This window comes from Copidosoma floridanum, unplaced genomic scaffold, assembly GCF_036245765.1.
Source record: "Copidosoma floridanum isolate Cflo_tuat_1 unplaced genomic scaffold, Cflo_Japanese_pri ptg000011l, whole genome shotgun sequence".
NCBI classification, from domain to species: Eukaryota; Metazoa; Arthropoda; class Insecta; order Hymenoptera; family Encyrtidae; genus Copidosoma; species Copidosoma floridanum.
Genome location: NW_028321888.1, coordinates 7,707,975 through 7,732,077, shown reverse-complemented (window position 1 = coordinate 7,732,077; position 24,103 = coordinate 7,707,975). Strand labels below are relative to the sequence as shown.

The 24,103-nt window shown below is 33.9% G+C and overlaps 1 protein-coding gene across 1 annotated transcript in view; it reads left to right on the top strand.

Annotated features, from left to right (window-relative positions):
- Sema1a (semaphorin 1a) overlaps nucleotides 1-24,103 on the top strand; it is a 610,859-nt gene that overhangs the window by 165,072 nt on the left and 421,684 nt on the right. Inside the window, exon 4 of the mRNA XM_089589929.1 lies at nucleotides 7,069-7,478. Coding sequence (XP_089446055.1) covers nucleotides 7,069-7,478 — 410 coding nt within the window. The remainder of the gene's footprint in view (nucleotides 1-7,068; nucleotides 7,479-24,103) is intronic.

Here is a 24,103-nt window from a genome sequence, read left to right as displayed (position 1 = left end):
CGTTCTCAACAGATTTCGAATTTCGAAAAAATAAAGATACGTGGGAAGAATATGTGGAACGCATGGAACTATTATTCATCGCAAATAAAATCACGGAGGAAACATACAGGTCGCTATATTACTTACAAAGTGCGGTGCGGAAACATACAAATTGATACGAGAGTTGTGTGCACCTACAAAACCAAAAGAAAAAAAATTCGACGATATCGTAAAGCTAGTTACTGAGCACTTTACGCCAAAAAGAAGCACGGCCATGGAAAGATGTCAGTTTCGTCAAGCTAAATAAAATCAAGGCAAATTGATATCGGGATTCGTGGCAAGATTAAAAGAATTATCGCTAAATTGCAAATTCACAGATCTAGATGAAGCATTATGTGATCAATTGGTATATGGCATATAAGATCATAATACAAAAGTCTCTCTATTCAGCGAAGAAAAACTGACCTTCAAGAAGGCAGTTGAAATAGCAACAATAGTCAAATACAAATGTACGCTCATCAAATTCGATGATTCATCACAAGCAATCAAGGTCTTCTAACAACAACAAGGAGGGCAAATGGCACGTGGACAGCAGAAACTTTCCACACTCATCGACGAATATCGGTAACAATAATAATAGTGATAAGCGAAAATCTTATACGAATGAAAGTACGCTTGGTTCGATTAAAATTTGGTTTTGTTGCGGCAAGAAAAACCATAATACAAAAGATTGTAAATTTTGCAATAAAACGTGTAATTTTTGTAAAAAAAGTTGGACATTTGGAAATTGCTTGCATTCAAAAACACGGTAAAAAACATTTATTCGAAAACGTTACGATTCAAAATACAAAGCGAGAAAATTGTAATCTTTTACAACACGAACAGACTGATTCGGTCGAAGAAGAAATTGAGACTGATAGTCATTTTTATTCAATCATTGAAGTGAATAATATTGAACGTAACGAGAAAATAGAAGCAAAGCCACAATTTATTAAGGTATTAATTAACGGCATTTCAATTAATATGGAACTTGAAACCAGAAATTACGTATCAGCTATGTCTGATTTTAACAGATTAAAATATTTTCCAAACGTCGAACTTAAACAAAGCAGTCTTCTTTTAACATGTTACGGAGGCGTACCGTTGAATCCTATAGGCAAACTAGATGTTAAAGCTAAATTAAAAGACGATGAAAAAACTTCAGAATTATATATAATTAAAGGTACAGGTCCGACGTTATTAGGGAGACAATGGCTGAAAGCTTTTGATATGTGGCCGATGAAAATCGAATCGAGCACACAAACGAATATTGTTTTGAAAATCGACAGTAACACAGTAAGACAGGAAATGCTTTTACGATTTCCAATGTTATTTTCTGATACGCAAGGTTGTTATAAGGGTAGAAAGATACACTTAGAGTTCAAAGAAAATGTTAAACCTATACAAATGAAGCCACATCACGTGCCTTTTGCTTTAATGCCAAAAATTTCAAACGAAATACAAAGATTAATTGATTTAGGTAATTTAGAACTGGTTTCATGTAGCAAATGGGCAACACCGATTATTCCAGTTTAAAAAAAAATGGTGAAGTTAGAATTTGCGGAAATTTTAAATTAACAGTTAATCCACAATTAATCATTAAGCGTCATCCTATTCCTCTCAAAGAGAAAATATTTAATACACTAAGGGTATTAAATAAATGATTGCAAATTGACCTTAAACATTCTTTTATGCAATTTGAGTTAGATGACGAATCTAAGGAAGCATTAACTATAATTACGCACGAAGGTTTGTACCGGTATAAAAAACTAGGTGAAGGTATGGCATCAAGTCCAGCTGAATGTCAGGATATTTTAGAGAATATTTTTAAAGGTATTAAGCACATGGAAATTTACATAGATAGCATTTACTTAACAGGGAAAACGGATGAAGAATACATCGAAATTTTAACGGAAATTTTTGCAAGATTACAAGACACAGGTTTTCGCGTGAATTTAAAGAAATGTGATTTTTTCAAAGATTCTATTGAAATTCTAGGATATACAATTGATAAAAATGGTCTTAGTCCAAGTTACTCCAAAATAATAGCAATCACAGAAGCCCCAGTACCTCAAAATCACAAAGAGTTACAAGCTTTTTTAGGTTTAATAAATTTTTATGAAAGATTCTTAAAAGATAGGGTAGATTTCGTATGGCCATTATATGAATTATGCAAACAAAAAACGTGGAACTGGACTGAAGCTTGTCAAAAAGGTTTCGATTAAATAAAAAACCAAATTACATCAGATAATGTATTAACCTTATTTAATCCTAATATACAACTTGTATTAGCGTGCGATGCAAGCCAGCGAGGCATGTCAGCGATACTTTCGCATAGGTTTGAAGATGGTACGGAGCGTCCAATTGCGTTTGCGTCAAAAATTATACCCAAAAATGAATTACATAGGGCGTTAGGCATGCTCTTATAGCAATGGATGGATTAATAAATAATCAGTGAACTCAAATGGTTATACTGCTAACTTCTGTTTATTATTTAACGACGTTTCGGCCCGTGCAGAAACAAGTTTCAAGGCCCTCATCAAGTTCAAATAAAATAATTGACCGCTCATTCGCAATAATAACATCTAGCGCGTTGCCTGACGTGACCCGTTTGAGCGGTCAATTATTTTATTTGAACCTGATGAGGGCCTTGAAACTTGTTTCTGTACGGGCCGAAACGTCGTTTCATAATAAACAGAAGTTAACAGTATAACCATTTGAGTTCACTGACTATTTACGAATTACATAGGGCCATCATTGATAAAGAAGCAGGTGCAATAATTTTTGGCTTTATGAAATTTTATCAACTTATGTACGGTAATCACATTATTTTAAAAACAGATGACGAGCCCCTGAAGTTCATTTTTGGCAATAAAAATATATCGACAATGTTACACAGCAGGCTTCAAAGATGGGCATATTTTCTTTCAGGGTATTCATATACACTTGAGGTAGTTAAATCTGAAGCAAACGGCAATTGCGATGCCTCATTACGTTTACCAATAAATGACAACACAGCAGTATTTTAAGACAAATTTTTAAATATTAATTATGTACAGAACGAAATTTCTTCATTGAATTTATCTATGGTAGCTGAAGCCACTACGAATGATTTGTTATTAAAAAAAATTGTCTCTTTTACTCGAACCGGATGGCCAGAGAAAAAACAATTATTAGTCGAGGAAAAGAATTTTTATGACAAGCGCCATGAATTGAATGTTGAGCAAAACTGTTTATATTGGGGTCATAGACTTGTAATTCCTGATAACTTAAAAAAACTGATTCTTAATGATTTACATTCATCTCACTTAGGCATAGTTAAAATGAAACAAACAGCTAGAAATTATTTTTGGTGGTCGAATATTGATGTAGACATTGAAGCCTTGGCAAAAACTTGTAAAATTTGTTTAGAATCTAGAGCAGATCCAAAAAAAATGCTCTTACGCCTTGGCTCGAATTCACATGGATTTTATGGGTCCTTTTCACGGAAATATGTTTTTAATCGTAGTCGATGCACATTCAAAATGGCCAGGGGTAATCAATATGAAAAAAGATACAACATCGCGTAAATTAATTAAAGTTTTAGACACATTGTTTAGCTCATTTGGTTATCCCACTATGATAGTAAGTGATAAAATTAAATTTTAATACTTCTTAGCATGCCTACAAAAAATAGAGCAAAGTAGATGAGTACAAATTTTTAACTAATACCGAAAAATGAAATATAATGGGCATGTTTCATGTTACAGTACATAACACTCGGTTCAAATGTTCTCACTCAATAACCATTCTATTTTTTGTGAAGTTCAGTTAAAGTATCTGGTTGGCAAATCGTATTTATACCGTGCGATATTTATACCACCTTTTGTTTTGAGTATTGTCACTTAATGGCCCATAAGTTTTGGCAAACAACATCAAAAATATTCTCTTCTTGTTTTACATATTCTCATTTAACGCCTACTTCTGTTTCGTTTATTAAATCAAAATTAAATTGATTAATATAGAATTAAGTTTATAGCTTATTTTCTCATTTTTTAAAATTATTCTGTTTATTATTCATTACTCAGTTAAACAATTAAGAAATTAGAAATTTTATATTTCAATTATAAAAATTTTTTTTTGTTACTTCATTGTAAAATTTTTATTAATATATCCATTAATATATATCATTGAGTTGAGGAGAATACTGTAAAATTTATTTTCAGTATAGTAATTTTTACTACGTTATATTATTTTACTTGAAAAATTTTAATACATTATCAAGTCAGGAAGAGAAAGGAAAAGGAGACTGATGAGTTGGACTAAATCTGGTCTTACAATCATGTAATACCCACGAAAAAATTTTACGTTTCACCAAACTTTCGCGAAAGTTCATGTTCGGCCAAACGTTAGCTAAACACGGGCAATGAAAAAATCTCAAATTTGGAATTTTGCTGAAATATTTGACTCAAGTTTAGCTAATATTCATCAAAACTTCGTGACACAAATAGCAAAATGTTTTTTTTAGTAATACATTAATAAAAAAATTACCAAAAACATAAATTAAAAGTAAAATATATATCAATTATCACGTCAATACACAAATGATAAGCACATACGACTTGTGAAAGAAGACGTACAGTAGTTGGTCTCAAACCTTGGGCACTGAGATTCATTGTGCGACACAAGCACGTTGAACCACTTGGCTATGACGAGATGGTAAATACGGTGACACGAATCGTTTACATATTGTACAAATGCAATTTTTTTCTTGAATCGTTATAAAATTAAATTTATAGTTTTTCTGAAAAAATTCCTTTGTCAATGTATTCAGTTACAATTACTTGTATGTGAAGCAATATTTTTTTAATGGATTATTAAGGATATTATCTACAATAAACGTTTTAATCATGTTTAATCTTCTAATGTTAGGTGTACTTTTACTGTTTTTCATACAATTAATTGTAACGGAGTACATTGATAACAGAATTTCGTTAGAAAAATTATAAATTTAATATTATAACATAAATTTAAAAAAAAACATTGCATTTGTACAATATGTAGACGATTTGCATCACGGTATGTACCATCCAGTGATGCCAGTCAGGACTGCATTTCCGTCAAAAGTATTTTTGTTTTCAACAAATAATAGCATTAATTAAATAAGAAACTTTAAAAAAATTATCAGTGGGCTCTAGTATTCTTATCTCAAATAAACTAAAATTTCAATTAATAAACAAGCGCTTATAATACAATGACCCAGTATGCTCCAGTATTTTTGTCTTGAATAAATTAAAATATTAATTAGTAAACAGGCGCTTATAAGACAATGACCAAGTACGCACCAGTATTTTCATATTGAATAAATCAAAATGTTAGTTAATAAGCAATCACCTTTAACGGAAAAATTGAGTACACCCAAGTCTTATTGATTTTCATTTATTATAATGTTAATTGATAAACAAAAATTCCTAACAGAATAATCTAGTGCATTTTAGTCTTTTCATTTAAAAAAAATTAAAATTTGAATCAATAAACAAGCATCTTTGATGGAATAATCTTGTACGTCCAAGTGTTTTCGATTTTTATTTATTGTGATGTTAGTTATTAAAGAAGCGCTTATAATAAAATAAACTAAAATAATACTAAAAAAAGCACCTTTCTAAATACCACTACTGAGCATTTGGTTATTTCCTTTGGGACAAATGCAATCATAAATAAAGAAATAGCTATAATTAAATGATTTTAGTTTAGTTTCACGTAATTAATAAATAATAATATAGCTCATTACTGATAAAGTACTTTTATTTTAATAAAGAAGTATGCTTTTATCGTTTCATTAAAAACAAGTTAAGAAGGTTAATAAATAGGTGCCTTGACTAATTGATAATTTATAGCTGATGATATTTTTTTAATCGTCCAGTAAAAATTATCTAATAATGCTGTGCATTTGATTTCTTATTTGTTATCAACTTTAATAATCATTATTATTTATAACTTCGATATTAAGTAAGTATTAAAAACTCCATATCACTCTGCACCTACAGTTTTTGCTGTTTAATAATTTGAAATCTTATTAACAATTAAAGAATCGCCCTGAACTATATAACGCAGTGCATTAAAATCCTTTAGTTTTTATAGATATATCTTTACACAAATATTGTAGTATACTTTTAAAATAAAGCTGCACATTTGATTTTTTTTGGTGATAATTAATGCAAGAGATAATTAATTAAGAAATAAATATAATAAAATTCTATACCTTTTTTTTACAAGTCGCACGTGCTCATCGTTTCTGTGTAAAGATGATAGTTAAGATATGTTTTGTTTCAAATTTATATTTCTTATCATTTTTTTATCATTCTATTATTAAACGAAAAATTTTGCTATTTCTGTCACCCAGTTTGGATAAATATTAGCTAAACTTGAGTCAAATATTGTAGCAGGAATCCAAGTTTGGGATTTTTTTATTTCCCGTGTTTAACTAACGTTTGGCCAAACACTAATTTTTGCGAAAGTTTGGTGAATCGTAACAATTTTTTCGTGGATAGTGTAACAAACCAATTAAACATTAAATCAATTGGTGTGTTAAAATAAAATTAAACTATTAAAAAAAGTTCAATTTCGTGTGGAAGACGAATATCCTACAATTTATAGAAATACGTAATTCTTAGTTGATTTAGAATATTAGTTGAGTTAATTGTTGTATACATCAATTACTTAAAAAAAGCTAAATAAACCAATCTCTAATGGACTACAAACTATAATTTTTATGTAATAATCCTTCAAACGGAGTAGAAAAGAAAAAAAGAAGGATTTAACAAATGAGTCACTTTTTTCTGGCTAATATAAAAATAGTAGACATCTACTACTTTATCGGTTAACTACTAAAAAAACAGTATACATACGTTTATTATGAGAATTTGAGAATTGATACTACCAATTGAAAAAAAGTCGTACGCACACACTGCTTTTTTAACTAAGAATCTGGAACCTAGAACCTGACTATCCCCTAACACTTAGAGTTTAAAAAAAAAATTATATTATGAGTAAATAGATTATTCTTTTTAGGAATCATGTGCATAACTTGAGTTTGACTGATCTCACGGAGCAACAACGTTTGACATGGTACTCACCAGATATGGACGTTAAAATGTGTCAAGTAAAAGGCAAAGATGAAGAAAACTGTCAAAACTATGTACGCATTCTAGCTAAAAGTGGTCAAAATGGTCTACTTGTTTGTGGCACGAATGCTTTTAAGCCCATGTGTCGCAATTACGATGTGCACGCTGGCAATTACACAGTAACAAATGAGAAGTTAGCCAAGGCTTTATGCCCTTTTGATCCTCAGCACAACAGTACCTACGCTTATGTAGATGGTGAGCTATTTACTGGTACAGTTGCTGATTTTACTGGGATGGATCCCATTATATATAGAGAACCATTGCAGACTGAGCAATATGACTCCATGAGTCTTAATGGTAAGTAGCTTAGTAATATTTATTTTTAATCATTATCTCTAAGGTAGTAACAAATACACTTTTTCTTGTAACATTATCAAACTATTTCTAATAAGGATTTAAAACTAGTCGTAATAGTTTAAATATTTTATTTACTCATTTGAAATAAATTCTCAAAGCCAACTAGACTTGATAAATATATTTCTTGCTTTTTTAAAAATTTTTGAAATACAAGGTGTGATCAAAAAGTAAGGTGACTTTTTGAATTGCGCGTGCTCTTTACACTCTAAGTTAAAATTTTTTTTTTATTATGTTGGTACACTAGTCACGATCATATGTTCATAGTTTTGACTATATAGCATGTATTGTTTTTATGTGAGAGACTTAAAGGTTAGACTCGTGTTTGCGTACTCGGCGATTTCTTTTTATTGAAAATAATGGAGCAAAGAGTTTGTATTAATTTTTGGGTACAAAATGGTATTAAGTGCTCAAAAACTCTTGAAATGTTGACAGTGGCCTACGGTGATTCAATTATGAGCAAAAAAATGTCTATAAGTGGTATAAGTTATTCCAAGAGGGCCGAGAAAATGTTAATGATAAACCTCGGTCTGAGTGACCCAGCACGTCAAACACCGACGAAAATGTTTAGAAAGTGAAAGAAATGGTGCTAAAAGATCGTCATATCACGATTAGAGAAATAGCTGATGATCTTGATATATCGTTTGCCTCATGCCAATCAATTTTGACGGATGTTTTGGGTATGAGACGTGTATCTACGAACACCATGATAATGCATCTGCGCACAAGTCGTTATTAGTTAGTAGTTTTTTGGCCAAAAACAGTACTTCCATCATGCCTCAGCCACCATATTCACCAGACTTGGCCCCCAGCGACTTTTTCCTCTTCTCAAAATTGAAGAAGCCCATGAAAGGACGAAGATTTGCCACGATTGAGGATATTAAGGCTACATCGCTGGAGGAGCTCAAAGCAATACCCAAAATAGCATTTCAGAAGTGTTTTGACGACTGGAAAAAGCGTTGGCACAAGTGCATTGTATCTGAGGGGGGTTATTTTGAAGGGAATAACATAGTTTTAGATAAATAAATAAATATTTTTTTATAAAAATGAAAAGTCACCTTACTTTTTGATCACACCTCGTACACCTCAATGAATAATAAAACTATTTCAAGATCTGATTTATTTTGCATTCAAGACGAAATGTTGTAATATTCAAAAATCTCAATTAATCTTTTTTTTCTCTTACCTGGCCTAAACTATGATCTTAGCATTTAGAATGAGTGGAGTCACAAGCAACATTTATACACTATATAGCTACGAACACTTATAGAATCATACTTAAAATATAAGCTATTTATCAATGATATCTCATGCATCATCTTAATAGTACCTTGGTAGTACCACTCTGTATAATGTTTAAATATATTATGCAAGTAACATGATACGTCAAACACTAGTATGTTAAATAAAAGTCACCCTAAAAAGTCGAAACAAATTTAATCTACATTGTTTGAGATTTGGCCTCCACAAGATTAAGGAGGTGTATTGCTGGATTGGCTTCCTCTCGAAATTAATAAACTTGAATAGAAGGTGAAAGAAAATAAGGCAGGAACAGAGAGATTTTCTCTTAAAAAGAGTTTTATAAAAATAATAAAAAAATCTACAATTGGTTACAATGTGTATGCGCGCGTGCGAAGCACAACTTGTTCGCTTAGAGGTAGCGGCGCGAGAGAGCGAGCTCGAGCCGACGACGCAACGCAGCGCGCTTGAAGCCGCTGGGCCAGAATAGCCTCCCTACTCCTACCTACCCGAAGCGGCCGCTGCCGAGTACGCACGAGCTACCTGAGTCTCGTCGCTGAGACCATTTTCACTTAGTATAGCAAAAGCCTATACATACATAATAAATTTTTTGACTTCTTGAAACACGTAACTTTCTTATAGAACCTAAAATGGCACCTGTATAACTTGTACTCAATCAGACAAAAAAGTTATTATAAACTTTAGTCAAATACGTTTTTGAAGTAGTTGGTCATAATTTTTGTGAAAACGATTTTATATTCATTATTTTATTATATATGAAATGTAAAAACCTCAAGAAAGTTCTGTCCCTCACTATAGTCAATGTGACGCTCTCTATAGTTTGGTATGTCGTCTGCCTCTCTCACTCTTGTGTGAAGACATTACCTTTCGTAGTTTTTACCGTGCTTATAATTTAAAATCTTTTCTCGCTAGAACCCTCAGCATGTTCAATAAAATTATATATGATAACGTCTACATGTAAACATTGGCTAACGAACTACTAGAAATCCTCGTGCCTTCAAATTTCGACAGCGCCGTTTTTATGACATTACAAATTTGTAAACAAATTTTCATTTAATTTTAATTGTTAATTCTGTAACCAATAAAACTCTCTTAAATTAGCTTTAATCATCGCGATGTATGAAAAAATTTTTTTTTCCAAGAGCTTGAATAGAAAATGAGTACAGATAGAAATAAATTATCTTACGTTATTAAATTTTTGCTTGGGCACTTTGTAAGGGTGACGGCCCGATTCCGAGCTTTTTGCTCAGCCGAACATCCAGATTTGATCCACCTGGATTAGACGTTTCATTTTTTTTTTTTGGTCAAGCAGGAATACGAATTTTGTTTTATTTCGAAATACACGAGTTCGATTTCGAGATCCACGAGTTTTTTACTTAAACCTTTTAGTAATTATACTCTCTCTTCTTTATAACCCTATTTTCATTTTTCCTATTCATATGCACACGTATGAAAAAAATTTTGAGATTTTACTTTCATATTTGTTGTGGTGATCTGGCATATTTTTCATTGTAATATATTGTAAGGCCAAATTTTCTATTTTGTCATTTAGCTAAATTTTTTATTTTTCAAAAGAAAAAGAAAGACTTGAATGCTATTTTAATGCTTTAGAATTAAATAAAAATTTACAAAAAAAATAGATACAAGGAATTTTCCAAGTTCTCTGAGAAGACGAGAAGTTGTGACTTAATAATTACATTTGGTGCCTCCTGTGAGGTCTTGGACACGCTGTTACTACAATTGACTTCATTTATTAGTGCTGTAACTGTATCTCGTCGCTTCGAGTTCAATCATGTGGTTTCTGTGCCACGGCTCCACTTCACGAAGATCTATATTTTTTTGATTTTATATTTTATCGGCTGCTTATTTTAAATTTATATCATTTGTCAAATTTTTTAAAGTTATTGTAATACATTTCCCAGCTTTGCAATGGCCGATCACTACAACTTTCGAATCAAATACCATCGCTCTCATCGCGGCCGTCTTCTTCTCCTAGCAGTCATTGATGTGATAGTTATCGCAGGATTTTTAAGGTCACTCTTGTTTTATGCATTCAAAATTGTTTTTAGTTTAACGTTACATTTTTTATTTATTGGCTTGTTGCTGAAGCTTATTAGCGTTCTCGTTCCCATGTAATCAATTGTTTAAATTTTTTTTATATTGAGCTAAGCCAACTTAATAGTTGTCACATAAAAAAAAATTCTTTTTCTTTCGCATTAATTTCATTTTTATCAAACAAAATATCGCTCAAAAATTGATTAGAAAGGGCTAAAACGATTGTCACCGTTAAACAGAATTAGTTAAAAGACCACATCGCGGAAATAAATTCTCTTTTAGCAGCAGAAGTTATTAATCACTCTCAAGTGCGTGTCAGATATCAAGATTTGAGTGCTTCTTTTGGAAAATATAAAGAATCTCGCAAAATTGTTCTTTCTCTTTCAACAAATCCGATAACTTCTGACGAATACACAGAAATTCGCGTATTGTATTACACTGTAGCTAGAAAAGTGGGAAAGTTGATTAATTCGAGATTTAACGATTCGACTTCAGAATTTAATCCATCTGGCAATTCAACTTTTGCTGAGAGGCCTAAGCAGTCAAAGTTACTGACCGCAAATATTCCTAAGTTTGAGGGTAATCATCACGAGTGGTTATTTTTCAAGGATTGGCTTATGAATGTGGTGCACATTCGTAACGATATCGATGAAGTCACAAAGTTTATTTATTTGCACAACGCTTTATTGGGGGAAGCTTTACGTAAGGTTGAAATTTTCAGTCTCAGTTCAAATAATTATGCTAAAGCGTGGAAGAGCTTGGTTCAAGCTTATGAGCGTAAGCGAATTTTGATTTCCAAGCATTTAAACGCAATATTTGATTTTGAGCTGCTGGAGATCGCGTCTTCAAGAGAGTTATCTAGCTTGATTGATGAACTCAAACATCACTTAATCATGCTTGCTTCCTTAGGAGCCAAACCTAATGATCATACTATCATTTGTATGATGGAACGTAAACTGCCGTTAACTATACGCGAAAAATGGGAGGAAAATCTTCAATTGAACGAAATTCCGAATTTGAAGAGATTTTTTGATTTCATGGATCGGTCTGTTTTCCGTCTTTGTACTTCAGAACAAACTTTGGGGGAAGATAATAAGCTACAGGGGCTAAAACGATCGCCTGACGCGTCGTATTCGGACAAAGCAAAGAAAGCAAATAGTAGTAATGCTCGCGCTCTAGTGACAATGACAGAGACTCAGGCTCCGTTTCCTCCGTGCGCGTTTTTCGGTGAAAATCATGCCCTTTACAAATGTAAAAAATTTAAAGCATTAAATGTTAATGACTGTAAGAGCTTTGTTAAATATAAAGATCTTTGTTTTAATTCTTTACGCACTCACGAAGGTAGATGTTCTCTTGGTCACTGTCGGTTATGCAATTATCGTCATAATACGTTGTTACATGTCGAGTCCAATCCTCAGAATCAACCAAAGGGTCGCGAAAATCATGTCAACAATGTTTCTGCTAATTCGTCAGCATGACTGGCATAGGAAGCCTTCAACGCGCTTTCACATCAAGCGCAATCACAGTTTATGATACGTGCCACTGTTCTTATGAAAAATAAAAATGGCAAATTCATTCAGGCTCGAGCTTTGCTTGACAATTGTTCTACCACACATTTTGTCACAGCAGATTTCGCCGTCAAATTACAGTTGTCAGTTCAAAAATGTTCTGTTTCAGTCAGCACGATGAACAGTATGTAAACCGAGTCTGAAGGAAACATTGACATAATAATAAAATCTTGATTCAAAGACTTAAAAAAATTTTTGACTGCATTAGTGGTTCGAAAATTTTGCGATGAGAATCCAAGCGAAATTTTCCAACGCAAATTGATTGAAATTCCGCGTAACTTGCCACTGGCGGATCCTCGTTATCACACACCGAGACCAGTTGATTTGCTTATAGGTTTGGGGGCAATGCTATCGCTTTTATCAATTGGGCACATCAATTTATCTCGAGGAAATTGGCACGATTTTGTGAAGTCGAAGATTTCGGGGGGGGGGGGGGGCATCGATACGAGAGAAAGAGAATAAAGAATGTGAGACGCATTACGCTAAAACTACTACACGCAATGAGAAGGGAGATACGTTGTTCAATTACCGTTCCAAGATCCAACAGTTAATTGGGAAATACACGTAGTAAACCATTGCGCGGATTTCAAGCCTTACAAAAAAGCTCTTAAGCAAATTCTCAGCGATACCGAGATTATTCTTACGTAATAAACGAGTATCTTGAGGAGGGTTATGTATCTTGCGCGCAAGACAACTCATCAGAAGGTTATTTTCTTCCTTATCACGCGGTGATTAAATTATCCAGTGAAACAACAAAGCTTCGAGTAGTGTTTGACGCCTCAGCTAAATCCGGTACTGGTAATTCTTTGAATAGTGCGTTAATGACCGGTCTCACAGTACAACCAAAATTATTTGAACACATGCTTCGCTTTCGTAGTTATCGGTACGTTCTCATAGCGTACATTGAGAAAATGTATTTGCAAATTCTTATGCATCCTTCTAATCGAAAATACTAAAAAATTTTCTGGTTTTTTAAAAATAGAATTGAGATTTTTCAGTTAAATACTGTAATTTTTGGAGTATCAGCAATTACAACAATTAGCCGAAGATGAAAGGGAGAAATTTCCTCTTGCCAGCGCTATTGTGCACCGGATTTTTATGTACACGATTTTTTGACACAAAGCAATTCTCTGGAGGATATAGGGCAAATCCGATCAGAAATAACCGAATTACTAGCTAGCGGAGGGTTCAACATGCACCGATGGGCATCGAATTTCAATACAGCGGACCAAAGTAGCGTTAATCGAGTTTTTGAATCAGATCAAGATACCGAGCAACCTATTCGAAAAACGTTGGGTATCGCGTGAAATCCAAAATAAGATAATTTTAATTTTACGGTTAAACCCATTGAACTAACGAAAAAAATTACTAAAAGATTTATCTTATCTGAGATCGCTAAAATTTTTGATCCTGTCAGTTTTTTGGGTCCTCTAGTTTTGTCACTTAAAATTATAATTCAATAATGTTGGAAAGCCAAAGTAAGTTACGATGAAACAGTCCCTCAAGCGCTTCATTCTAAATGCGTGTCTTTTGCCGAGCAGTTGGGCTTAATCAAGGGCTTATCAATACCGCATTTTTTGCTTTTTATAGATCCAATTACAATGGAAGTTCATGGGTTTTGCGACGCTAGCAATCTTGGATATGGCGCTTGTTTGTATATTCGATCGATAGACCAAGAAGGGAAAATTTTAGTTAATTTAGCTTGTGCCAAATCTCGCGTTTTCCCAGTCAAAGAAATTACTATTCTGCGACTTGAATTATGCAGTGCAGTGATTCTTGTTTGTCTATTTAATGAGGCCAAACAGATAAAGGCCAGACAGCATTAAAAAGAATCCTCAATCTTTGACAGTATTTGAAGGAAATTGTGTTGCAGAAATACAGAGATTGTCAGAAGGCTAATAGTGGCGTCACGTATGGAGCAAGGGTAACATGGCAGACGTCTTATCTCGCGGTTAATCACCTAGTGAATTTATTCTAAATGAAACGTGGTTTGAGGGACATCCATGGATTCAGCAATCGAGTGATGCATGGCAAGAGTCTAGATTAAATATGCGTATCGAATTGCCAGGAATTCGTAAAAGCGCCTGCTTGCTCACTTTAGTAGATCCAGAACCGTTTTACAAAAAGCTTTCTTCTTTTTCGACAGTAATTACCACTTTAGCTTATTGCATGCGCTTGTGTAAACGCTTTAGGGTAGCTGGAAAGCCAAAAGCCTTAACTGTTGCTTCAGAGGAACGTATCGAGGTCGAGTGGTGGTTATTGCGTGCAGCACAGCTAGAACGTTTTTCCGTAGATATCAAACTATTGAAAGGCGATAAGAGTTTGAATGTTACTAAGATTGCTGCTCTTTCTCCTTTTCTTGACAAACACGGGCTCATCAGAGTTGGAGGTCAATTGAGCAATGTACAGATTCATTATGCTCAAAAGCATCTGATTTTATTACCATCGCGACATTACGTTTCCAATCTCATAATACGCGAAACACACGGTAAATTATTGCATGCCGGTATTCAAGGCACATTGTATCAGCTTAGACTCAAGTATTGGATTTTAGATGGCAGAATCAAGTCAGGAAAATTGTAAGAAGCTGTACCACATGTATTGGCCATCGACCAATACCAGTTTAATGCAAAATGGGTGATTTGCCAAAAGCACGCGTGGCGCAGTCCGAAGTTTTTAGCCAGGTGGGAGTAGATTTCTTGGGACCAATTTCAATAAAAGAAAAGACGGAAAGAAATCGGGTTATGCTTAAAGCTTATGGTTGCAATTTTATTTGTATGGTAACAAAAGCCGTACATATCAAAATTGCTACAGATATTTCTACTGATACTTTCTTAGTGTGCTTTCGAAGATTTATTAGTAGGAGAGGGCGACCGTCTTATGTGTATTTTGACAACAGCATAAACATCGTTGGCCCAAATAATAAACTACGCGAATTATTTGAGTTGCATGAGACAGAGCAACACCAGAAGCAAGTCTCCGATTACGCGTCATTCAAGGGCATCAAGTGGCATTTTAATCAACCCCTGGCTCCTCATTTTAGTGGGTTATGGGAAGCCTCGTAAAATCATTTAAGCATCATTTTGAGCGTGTAACGGGAAGGAAACTTCTTACTTTCGAAAAATTAGATACACTTGCGAAAGAAATAGAAGCTATTGTCAATTTTCGATCAATTTGCACGATTTCTAACGATTTAAATGATCCTATTTCTTTGACGCCAGCACATTTCATAATTGGACGACCCATTACGATGGTTCCTAAACACGATTACACGTCTGTTTCAGAGAATCGGCTATCAGTTGTGACGTGGTAAATCGACGTCACAGTATAAGTGTATGCTTAACAGTAGCAGACAAGAGGTGAGGCGGTACAATGTGCACTAACCCTACCTTATCCAAGGCCCTTGTACCTTCACCTATCCCTACTAGGTATGGGCAGCACGGACAGCTCTTGACCGTGTGTAGCGGCTGGTATATGTGCGTATCAACGCACACCTATGCAGGTAGCTAAGGTATCGAGGCAGCACGAATCGGCGGGCTGGCAAGAGAGACACTCTCGCTCTTATCTGCTTACCGTTGGGACGAATGATCCAAGGGCTTTTTCGTTGTAAGTTTCCATGGGCGTGTGTTCGAGTTATATATAATATCATTGTACTGCACCGAGCGAAAACAGGAGACGCAGCAACGGCTACCTGTTGATGACCCGGGCTGCTGCGACAACCTACACGCACACACTGCCAAGGACTGTTGGGTGCAAGTGTTGACTCCTGCCAATTGGATCTCCCGGTGCCCGAAGCTAGTGCTGCTGAAGATATCCCTGCAGTAGTGAAAACAGTAGCCCTATTTCCTTTGTATCCCGTCCCTACCGAGTGAAAGCATTGTGCCGAGCAGAAACTGCCGAACCTGCACCCGCAGGACTAAGGCTGCATGAAGTCAGGCCAGGTTAGATAGTTAGGCAGTGTAGTCGTTGTATGGAATTACTGTATTGAGTTCTGAGTAAATTTTAAATGCAAATAAATGCTTGAATATTGATCTCGCTAATTCATGCATGTTGAATTGCCAGCTATTAATACTATCCATTTAGCCCTATAGTGAATATAATAAAGTAAAATTTAATATGTGCCGTATCTTGCTGCTGACTGTAAGGCGAGCAAGGCACGACACATCATACAGTATGGAATTCCGTCACGAAAGCTTGGCAGGATTTTTGGAAAAGATGGCATATCGAGTACCTCAATGAGATTCAGAAACGCCAAAAATGGTTAAAGAGTGGAGAATTAATAAAAATCGGCTCAATCGTCATAATAATCAACAAAAAACAGCCCTGTTGCGACTGGCTGCTTGGGAGAGTTACAGAGATCAGCCCTAGGAACGATGGCGTTGTGTTTGTAGCAAAGGTTAAAACTTCTCATAGAGAATATCTCCAAAGTGTTGCCAAATTGTGTCCTTTGCCTAGTATCGAAGAATCTGATAACTTGTAAATCATGAACTTACACGATCACAGCATGATTCTTTAGACTTACTTTCATCCTTTTGCATTTTTGCTCTCACTTTCGCAACGGGGGGAGCATGTTTCGTATTTAACGAAAAAATATACAGAGAGGCTGGTATCGATATCGAATCAGCCAATAACATTCAAAAAAGGGTGAGGGGCAGTAGATTTTTAATTGTTGGTTAAACATAAAAGCGTCACCTTGACAACACAAAAAGTTACTTTCAGTTGCACCATCTTCTTTATCGGTTTGCAATTTTTTTCGTTCGTTGCCGTAACCTTTAATTTATTTATTACACACTGCACCATCAAGAAGCGTGCAGTATTATCGGCTCCCTTCTTTGGCTTTTGAGGTTGTCGTTCGCTGTGGACGCCTTTCTACTTCTGTTCTTCACGTCCTTAATAGCCTCCTCGCAGCTGTTACCTTTTTTTACGTGCAAGCTCTTTAAGGCAAAGAGAAGACGAAACACGATAGACGCATCTATTGGCGCAGTAAAGGGATGAGACGTAAGTATTTAAAAAAATCTGATTTTACGAGTTCAATTTTTTTTGGAACATCAGTTCCCACGAGAATTTGTGCTTGGGCACTTCGTTAGGGCAACGGTCCGATTTGGAGCTTTTTGCTCAGCCGAACATCCAGATTTGATCCACCTGGATTAGACGTTTCATTTTTTTTGTTGGTCAAGCAGGAATACGAATTTTGTTTTATTTTGAAATACACAAGTTTGATTTCGAGATCCACGAGTTTTATTTCGAAATACATGAGTTTTATTTTGAAATCCACAAGTTTTTTACTTAAGCCTTTTAGTAATTATACTCTCTCTTCTTTATAACCCTATCTTCATTTTTTCTATTTATATGCACACGTATGAAAAAAATTTTGATATTTTTCTTTCATATTTGTTGTGTTGATCTGGCATATTTTTCATAGTAATATATTGTAAGGCCAGATTTTCTATTTTTTCATTTAACTAAATTCATTATTTTGCAAAAAAAAATAAAGATTTGAATCCTATTTCAATACTTTAGAATTAAATAAAAATTAAAAAAAAGAATTAATACAAGGAATTATCCAGGTTCTCTAAGAAGACGAGAAATTGTAACTCAGTAATTACACTTGCCCACTTAGTAGCATACGATTAAAAATACATTCTAGTTTCCCAACGTTCTACGTCAATCTTGCCAGCGTTATAATAATACGTATCAGTGCAAATGTAAGTCATGTTCGTCTGTGGCTAGATCACTAGAATGCCTCACTGATGAGATGATCGAGGAAAAATTGATACTCTTAATTTTTTTTAATTAATCCTTAATTTTTTTTTCAAACGTGTGTGGGTGCAATATAATGTGCGCACATGGATACACATGCGCGTGCGCACGCCCAAATAAATAATTCTGTTGAAATCGTCAACAAAAGTGTTGGAGCTAGATTGATTTAGATTATTAAAGTTCTTGTATAGGAAAGTTTTGGGAATAAATCAAGAATTTTAAAATTCTTACTCCCGAGAAACATGTAACTGACGTGGATAAAAAATAGCCGTGACTTCTTAGCCACAAGCGGTCCCTAATAGACAGGTTTCTTACTGCATTTATGTTATGGCTCGTTACTTTATATTAAGTGGAATATTCATTTACTAATCTAATAATTAATTTGTTTCTAAAAACTTGACTTATAATATGCATGACTAAATTACTTCTTTAATTGTAATATTTTTTTTTACATGCCAAGTACTCAATTTCAAGCCTTTTGTTGTAGTTCTAAAGACCTCTTATTCCCCACGCACTTTGTGTCAAAAAGTTGTATACACTACAGGTGCAAGAAGTTACTCGACTAAAACGCATGTGTCAATCGCGTTCCCCAAGCACTATTATCGTTATGTACGGTTTTGTAACTTGAAAACAACGTTTTGTACTAGCAGTTTCTCCTTACATTATTAATTATTTAACATTTATTAGTTTGTTGATTCTAATTTAAGCTAATAAATATCCATTCAATTTTACTACTATTTTCTTGTCAAAACATTTTCCAACAACGTTTTTTTATTGCTTTCGTCTTCTAACGATTACTAGTTTACTTATCCTCTCAAAATTTTGTGAATTGTAAATATGGTAACTTTTTGACTTCAGCTACATTTACTGACATGTGATACAAGTCCATTGAAAATAAAGTAGTAAGACAGGATATTTTTTTAAAGTTTCTTATATATATTGGAGTGCTCTACGTCCGGCTGCTTTGATAAGGGCACTACTATGGGCACTAAGCACTTGGGAAAGGGACAAGGAAAGGGACGGGAGGCCTCCTATTACTGGGAGGGAGGTAAGGGGTAATTAGGCAATTTTTGCTGCGAGAAGGTCGCCAAATACCCCCCTCGAGGAGCGTTGGGTGGTGAAAAATCACATGTAAAAAATCACGGAGGTGATTGCTCACAAGTACTTGCTCGTAAAGTCGCACTGGCCGGGAATCGAGCCACGGTCTCCCACGTGCCAATCCATGACCTAGCCGACTGAGCCACCACGCGCTCACATATATATATATATATATATATATATATATATATATTATTTATTAAATACCTCACTAAGAATGAGAATGTGTGAGTGTATGTGACAGGTGCGAGCGATATGTAAGAAATATTGTCATTGTAGAAAATCTTTTTTCAATAATCGGAAGATTTAATGAAAGCAGGCAGTCTCGTACTGGCCATAACAGTACATTGGGCCATGGCTGTACTAAGTCCTTTTTTACCTACATAATATATTATTTCACTTGTATATTTAACATTAAAATACTTATTGAAATCATATCTAGTTACTGAATATTTTAAGTTCAAGAAGAATTACACCACACTCGATTCATTGCAGTACAGTCAGACTATTTAAAATATCGTTTTATGAAAGTAAATCTTCATTCATATTGTATTGTCTGCTATAAAAATATACCTTTATACTTAGATACTCAAGCACACACTGACTTCTGGGTTTGTTTGAAGGATTAGAATAATGTAGACAAAAACAATTGCTACAAAAGAAGTGTACTTTTATAGAGTCTCCAACATAGGTATTAATGGCTTTGTCCACAACTGTAATATAGGAAAAAAGATAATATAATACAAAGTTTTAATTTTTTGTACAATTTCCAATGACCTCGAATGGTTCATGAGAGTAGGAATTTGCACAATGTAAATATGACATGAGGATTAAAATTTTTTAAATAATAAAAGTTTAAATACTTTGTAACAAATTCATAATTATGCAAACTCAAAAACTATCAAAACTATCAAAATTTAAGTGACTTTGTTGAATAATCAATCAATCCCTGCAATATCTACAGCGCCTAGTTTTGATTATTAATATATTGATTTTACCTATTTTTGAACAGTAAATTATCTTATTTCCTATGTATTTATTTTTCATTATTTGTTTTAGTAACTGTTTCTTATTCTAAACAAATTAATTTGTATCTCTTCAAACGAAGATAAATTTCTAGTACATTAAAACTTAATTTTTTTTTTAATTAATCGATATCTTAGCTAACTATACACTAAAACTACATGAAATCAGATAAAATTTTTTTAAAAAAATTCAGTTTTTGAACTTTAATTAAACTATAACTTAATAAAATATCTTATTAACTTAACTTCAAATTTTTTAACAGACTTTAAGAATATTAGGACTCGCAGTCACCTGTAGAGGGGCAGGTTTAAATACACAAGTACTTGATTCTTTTATTTCTTAAAATTCTTTAGTTCTATTATAATAAAGAAATTATGCTGTCAATTGCTGTGTTGATTACTTATAATTGTTAGGATTATTTGCAAAATTCTAAACAAATAAAATAATTTGATTTATTATCTTGAGATAAACAAATATAACAGATGCTTTAAAATTCACTCGTAGACATAAACTACAATTTTTATTTTTATTTCAAGTTTCTCGCAGTGATTCTGAATAATTTTTGTGCATACGACAACTTCAGTTTTAAAATTTTCTAGCACTGACTCTTTTTGACGGACACTTGATCAGACTAGGGCGGATTATTAGCACAGCTACTGAGTGTTAGTACTGGGCTCTGTATACATCCTAAAGAAGTTACGTAGGGTTAGGTCATCCTTGGAGCCTTTGGATATCTTGAAAACGGTTCTAGTAATCAACCCAGGAACTTCGCCCGAGCAGTGTCGTCACTATCTCTAGTGCCTCGACTACTTGGGGGTGCGTCGTCACCACGTCTTAAGAGGCCGAGCACTGACAGTCAAAGTAGACACCAGTAATTATTAGTTTTACTCAATAATGATGCTCACACTTACTTGTGCTGTCTGGGCCTTCGTACTTGATCTTTTTTTTCCTTAGCGCGTGCGCATCGCGATTAGTACCGGTGCGTGGGAGAGTTTAAAGTCTCGGTAGGCAACGGACTTCTGCGTCCCAGGTTTGCTGAAGAAAGATATGTTTCCATCCACGTCAGCGCCTTTTAAATTTGACTCAAAGATAACTCGCTACCATAGTATCCACTATCTCTCCGTGTACCATCAATTATACATATTCACCAATAATCCTTGCGCATATATCTTATCTAGCTTTCTGCGCGTTATTGACAGTGCACGTTATATGCTTTGCACCAACTTCTTGATTTACTTTAAAAAAAAATAAATCAAAATGAAAATATGTGAATAGGAATAAAAAGTTTATTTTATAGATTTTTAGATAATATAAAATGTCTTTTTACAATATATTGAGATAATAGTTTTAATTAAATTGAATGCGTTAGTCAAACCGTGAGATTTTCGTTAAATAACTAAAGTATCATTTTAATTAGTAAAGAAAGAGATGGATAGTGATAATAATAAATAAAATAATAGACATAAGGAAAAAACAGTCGAGAAAGCCCTTTTAAATGAAAAAGAAATTATGCAGTTAAAAAAAAAAAAGATTTACAACACAAAAAAAATAACGGTACAATGAAATGAAATAAAAACAACAAAGTTAACGTAAAAGTTAAACGAAACTATATTTACAAATTAAATAAACGTATAAAAGCATTACCTTTGTAACTAAAAATTATTTAATCAAGTATATAGTTTATACATATCACGATGGCATACATGATCTTGTTGTTTTTAACGATTTAAATGAATTGTGTAGATTGTTGATCCAAATTACAATTATAGTATGATCTTCTTAGGTAATGACGTAACGAAAAGTCACTCACGTGGCTTTACCTATAAAAGACGTATGCTTGAGGCCTTAATTGCATGCTATTATCATGTGAAATCGACGAAAAATGTAGCAATTTATGTATATCGGTTTACCCTTATATGTTTCTTGAACATGCGTGACATATAAGTTGCTTTAATTAACGCTTACATTTTCTTAGAATTAAAGAGAGACGCACGCTCTCACATATACACACACGTTGGTCCTGCTTTAGTCAGCATATAACCAAAAAGTGCAAGTGGATGTTTTTAGTAATAGTGGTTATAAATAGATAGTGTTTGTGACGTGATAGCTTTAGCTAACACGTATAAGTATACCTATATATTTTGGACAAGTCATCGGCGACTACCAAGTCCTATAATATATATATGTATATATATACATGTATATATATTCTATGTATATATGTGGCGGTTCAGCCATGTGCACAAGCTTCGCGCCCAAATCGCAAGCAGCATTATCATTCCTCGCGCGATTTTCTAGTCGTGGCGCTTCAAGCCAACCAGGCCAATTAGCTCGAACCCAGTCGACCAATCATCGTGCCGCCTCAGCTGTGGGATGCAGCGAGGAGGAAGAAGAGTCTCAGATCCAGCCTGGCCAGCTCGGCGCACACGTATTATTTTTACTTAACGCATATTTTTGTACCCATTAAGAGTTTAATACAATCGTTTCAATACACGGAGAGTAATTCATTACCCCAGTTTTTCCTTCACACCAGCTCCAAAAGATTCCCAAATATCTTATTAACACATTACTTAATGTGTGTTTTCAGTGCCATGGACTACGAGCCACGAGGAGAGAGAAGAACCAAAAACAATAGGAGAAGTTAAATGTGTGTAAGGTACGATTGAGTGAGTGTGCAAAAGAGGGAGAAAAAAGATGCGTAAGTCCGTGACGTGTCTTAAACGAATCAAGAGCCAGGTCAACGCGTCGATTCTTTAATTTTTGAAACCTCCAACTAAGTATTCACCAGTTTTAAGAAGCGATGGAGATTTTTCAGATGCAAAGGGAGAGGTACGTGTACTGTGTATAGTACATTAGACTCAGGTACAGGGTTAGCAGTATCTGGGTGATCTGAGCGAACGAGTGTGTAAGTGCATGTGAGGATAAGGTAAATGTAAGAAAAGTGAGTGTGAGCGAGATTTTTTGGGTTAGTAACGCAAGTGAGGATGGTTACCATTACGAGGATTGTATAAAATGGTGTTTAAATATTTGTATTCAAAAAATTAAAGTTTTTTTTAATTTAAGGCACTAAAAAGTGAAATAATTCCTTCTATCCTATTGAGATTAAGGGAAACAATAGACATAGCTGTTTTCCATTGTAAAAGTATAATTTTTTTTAATTCATTTTCTATGATTATTTATAACTTAATATCAAAATTTACTCTTGCTTATAACTAGTTACTACTAATCTTAAAATTAATGTAAAGAATTTAGGTTTTAGGCACGTGACAATAATTCTTATAGTACATGATAAAGAATAGAAACTTGATTAATTTATAACTAGGATATCTAGGATACAACTTTGCCTTTAAAATATGACTTATTATTTTCAGAATTATTACGATTATTTGTATAAATTTATGTAACATATTTTTGCACCTCAGTAATTATATTTTATACGTTGAATTATTTTTGGCCTATCTGGCTTTTTTTTTGAAATACGACTATTTTTCTAGTTTTGAGAGATTACGTTGTAACAAAAAGTTTTCGAAGATTTTGTCAACGTCCATATTGATTTTCCAAACATGCCATTCTAAAAGAAGAATATTTTTTGACTTGTTCTTTTTAAGATACGTCGAAAAACGAGACAATTGAGGTTATATGTGCATAGTCTAACCTCATTCTATTTGTGCACACCAAATATTTTTTGACTTGTTCTTTTTAGGATACGTCGAAAAACGAGACAATTGAGGTTATATGTGCATAGTCCAACCCCATTCTATTTGTGCACGTCAATCATGTAGTTCCCTTGTAGAAGACCCG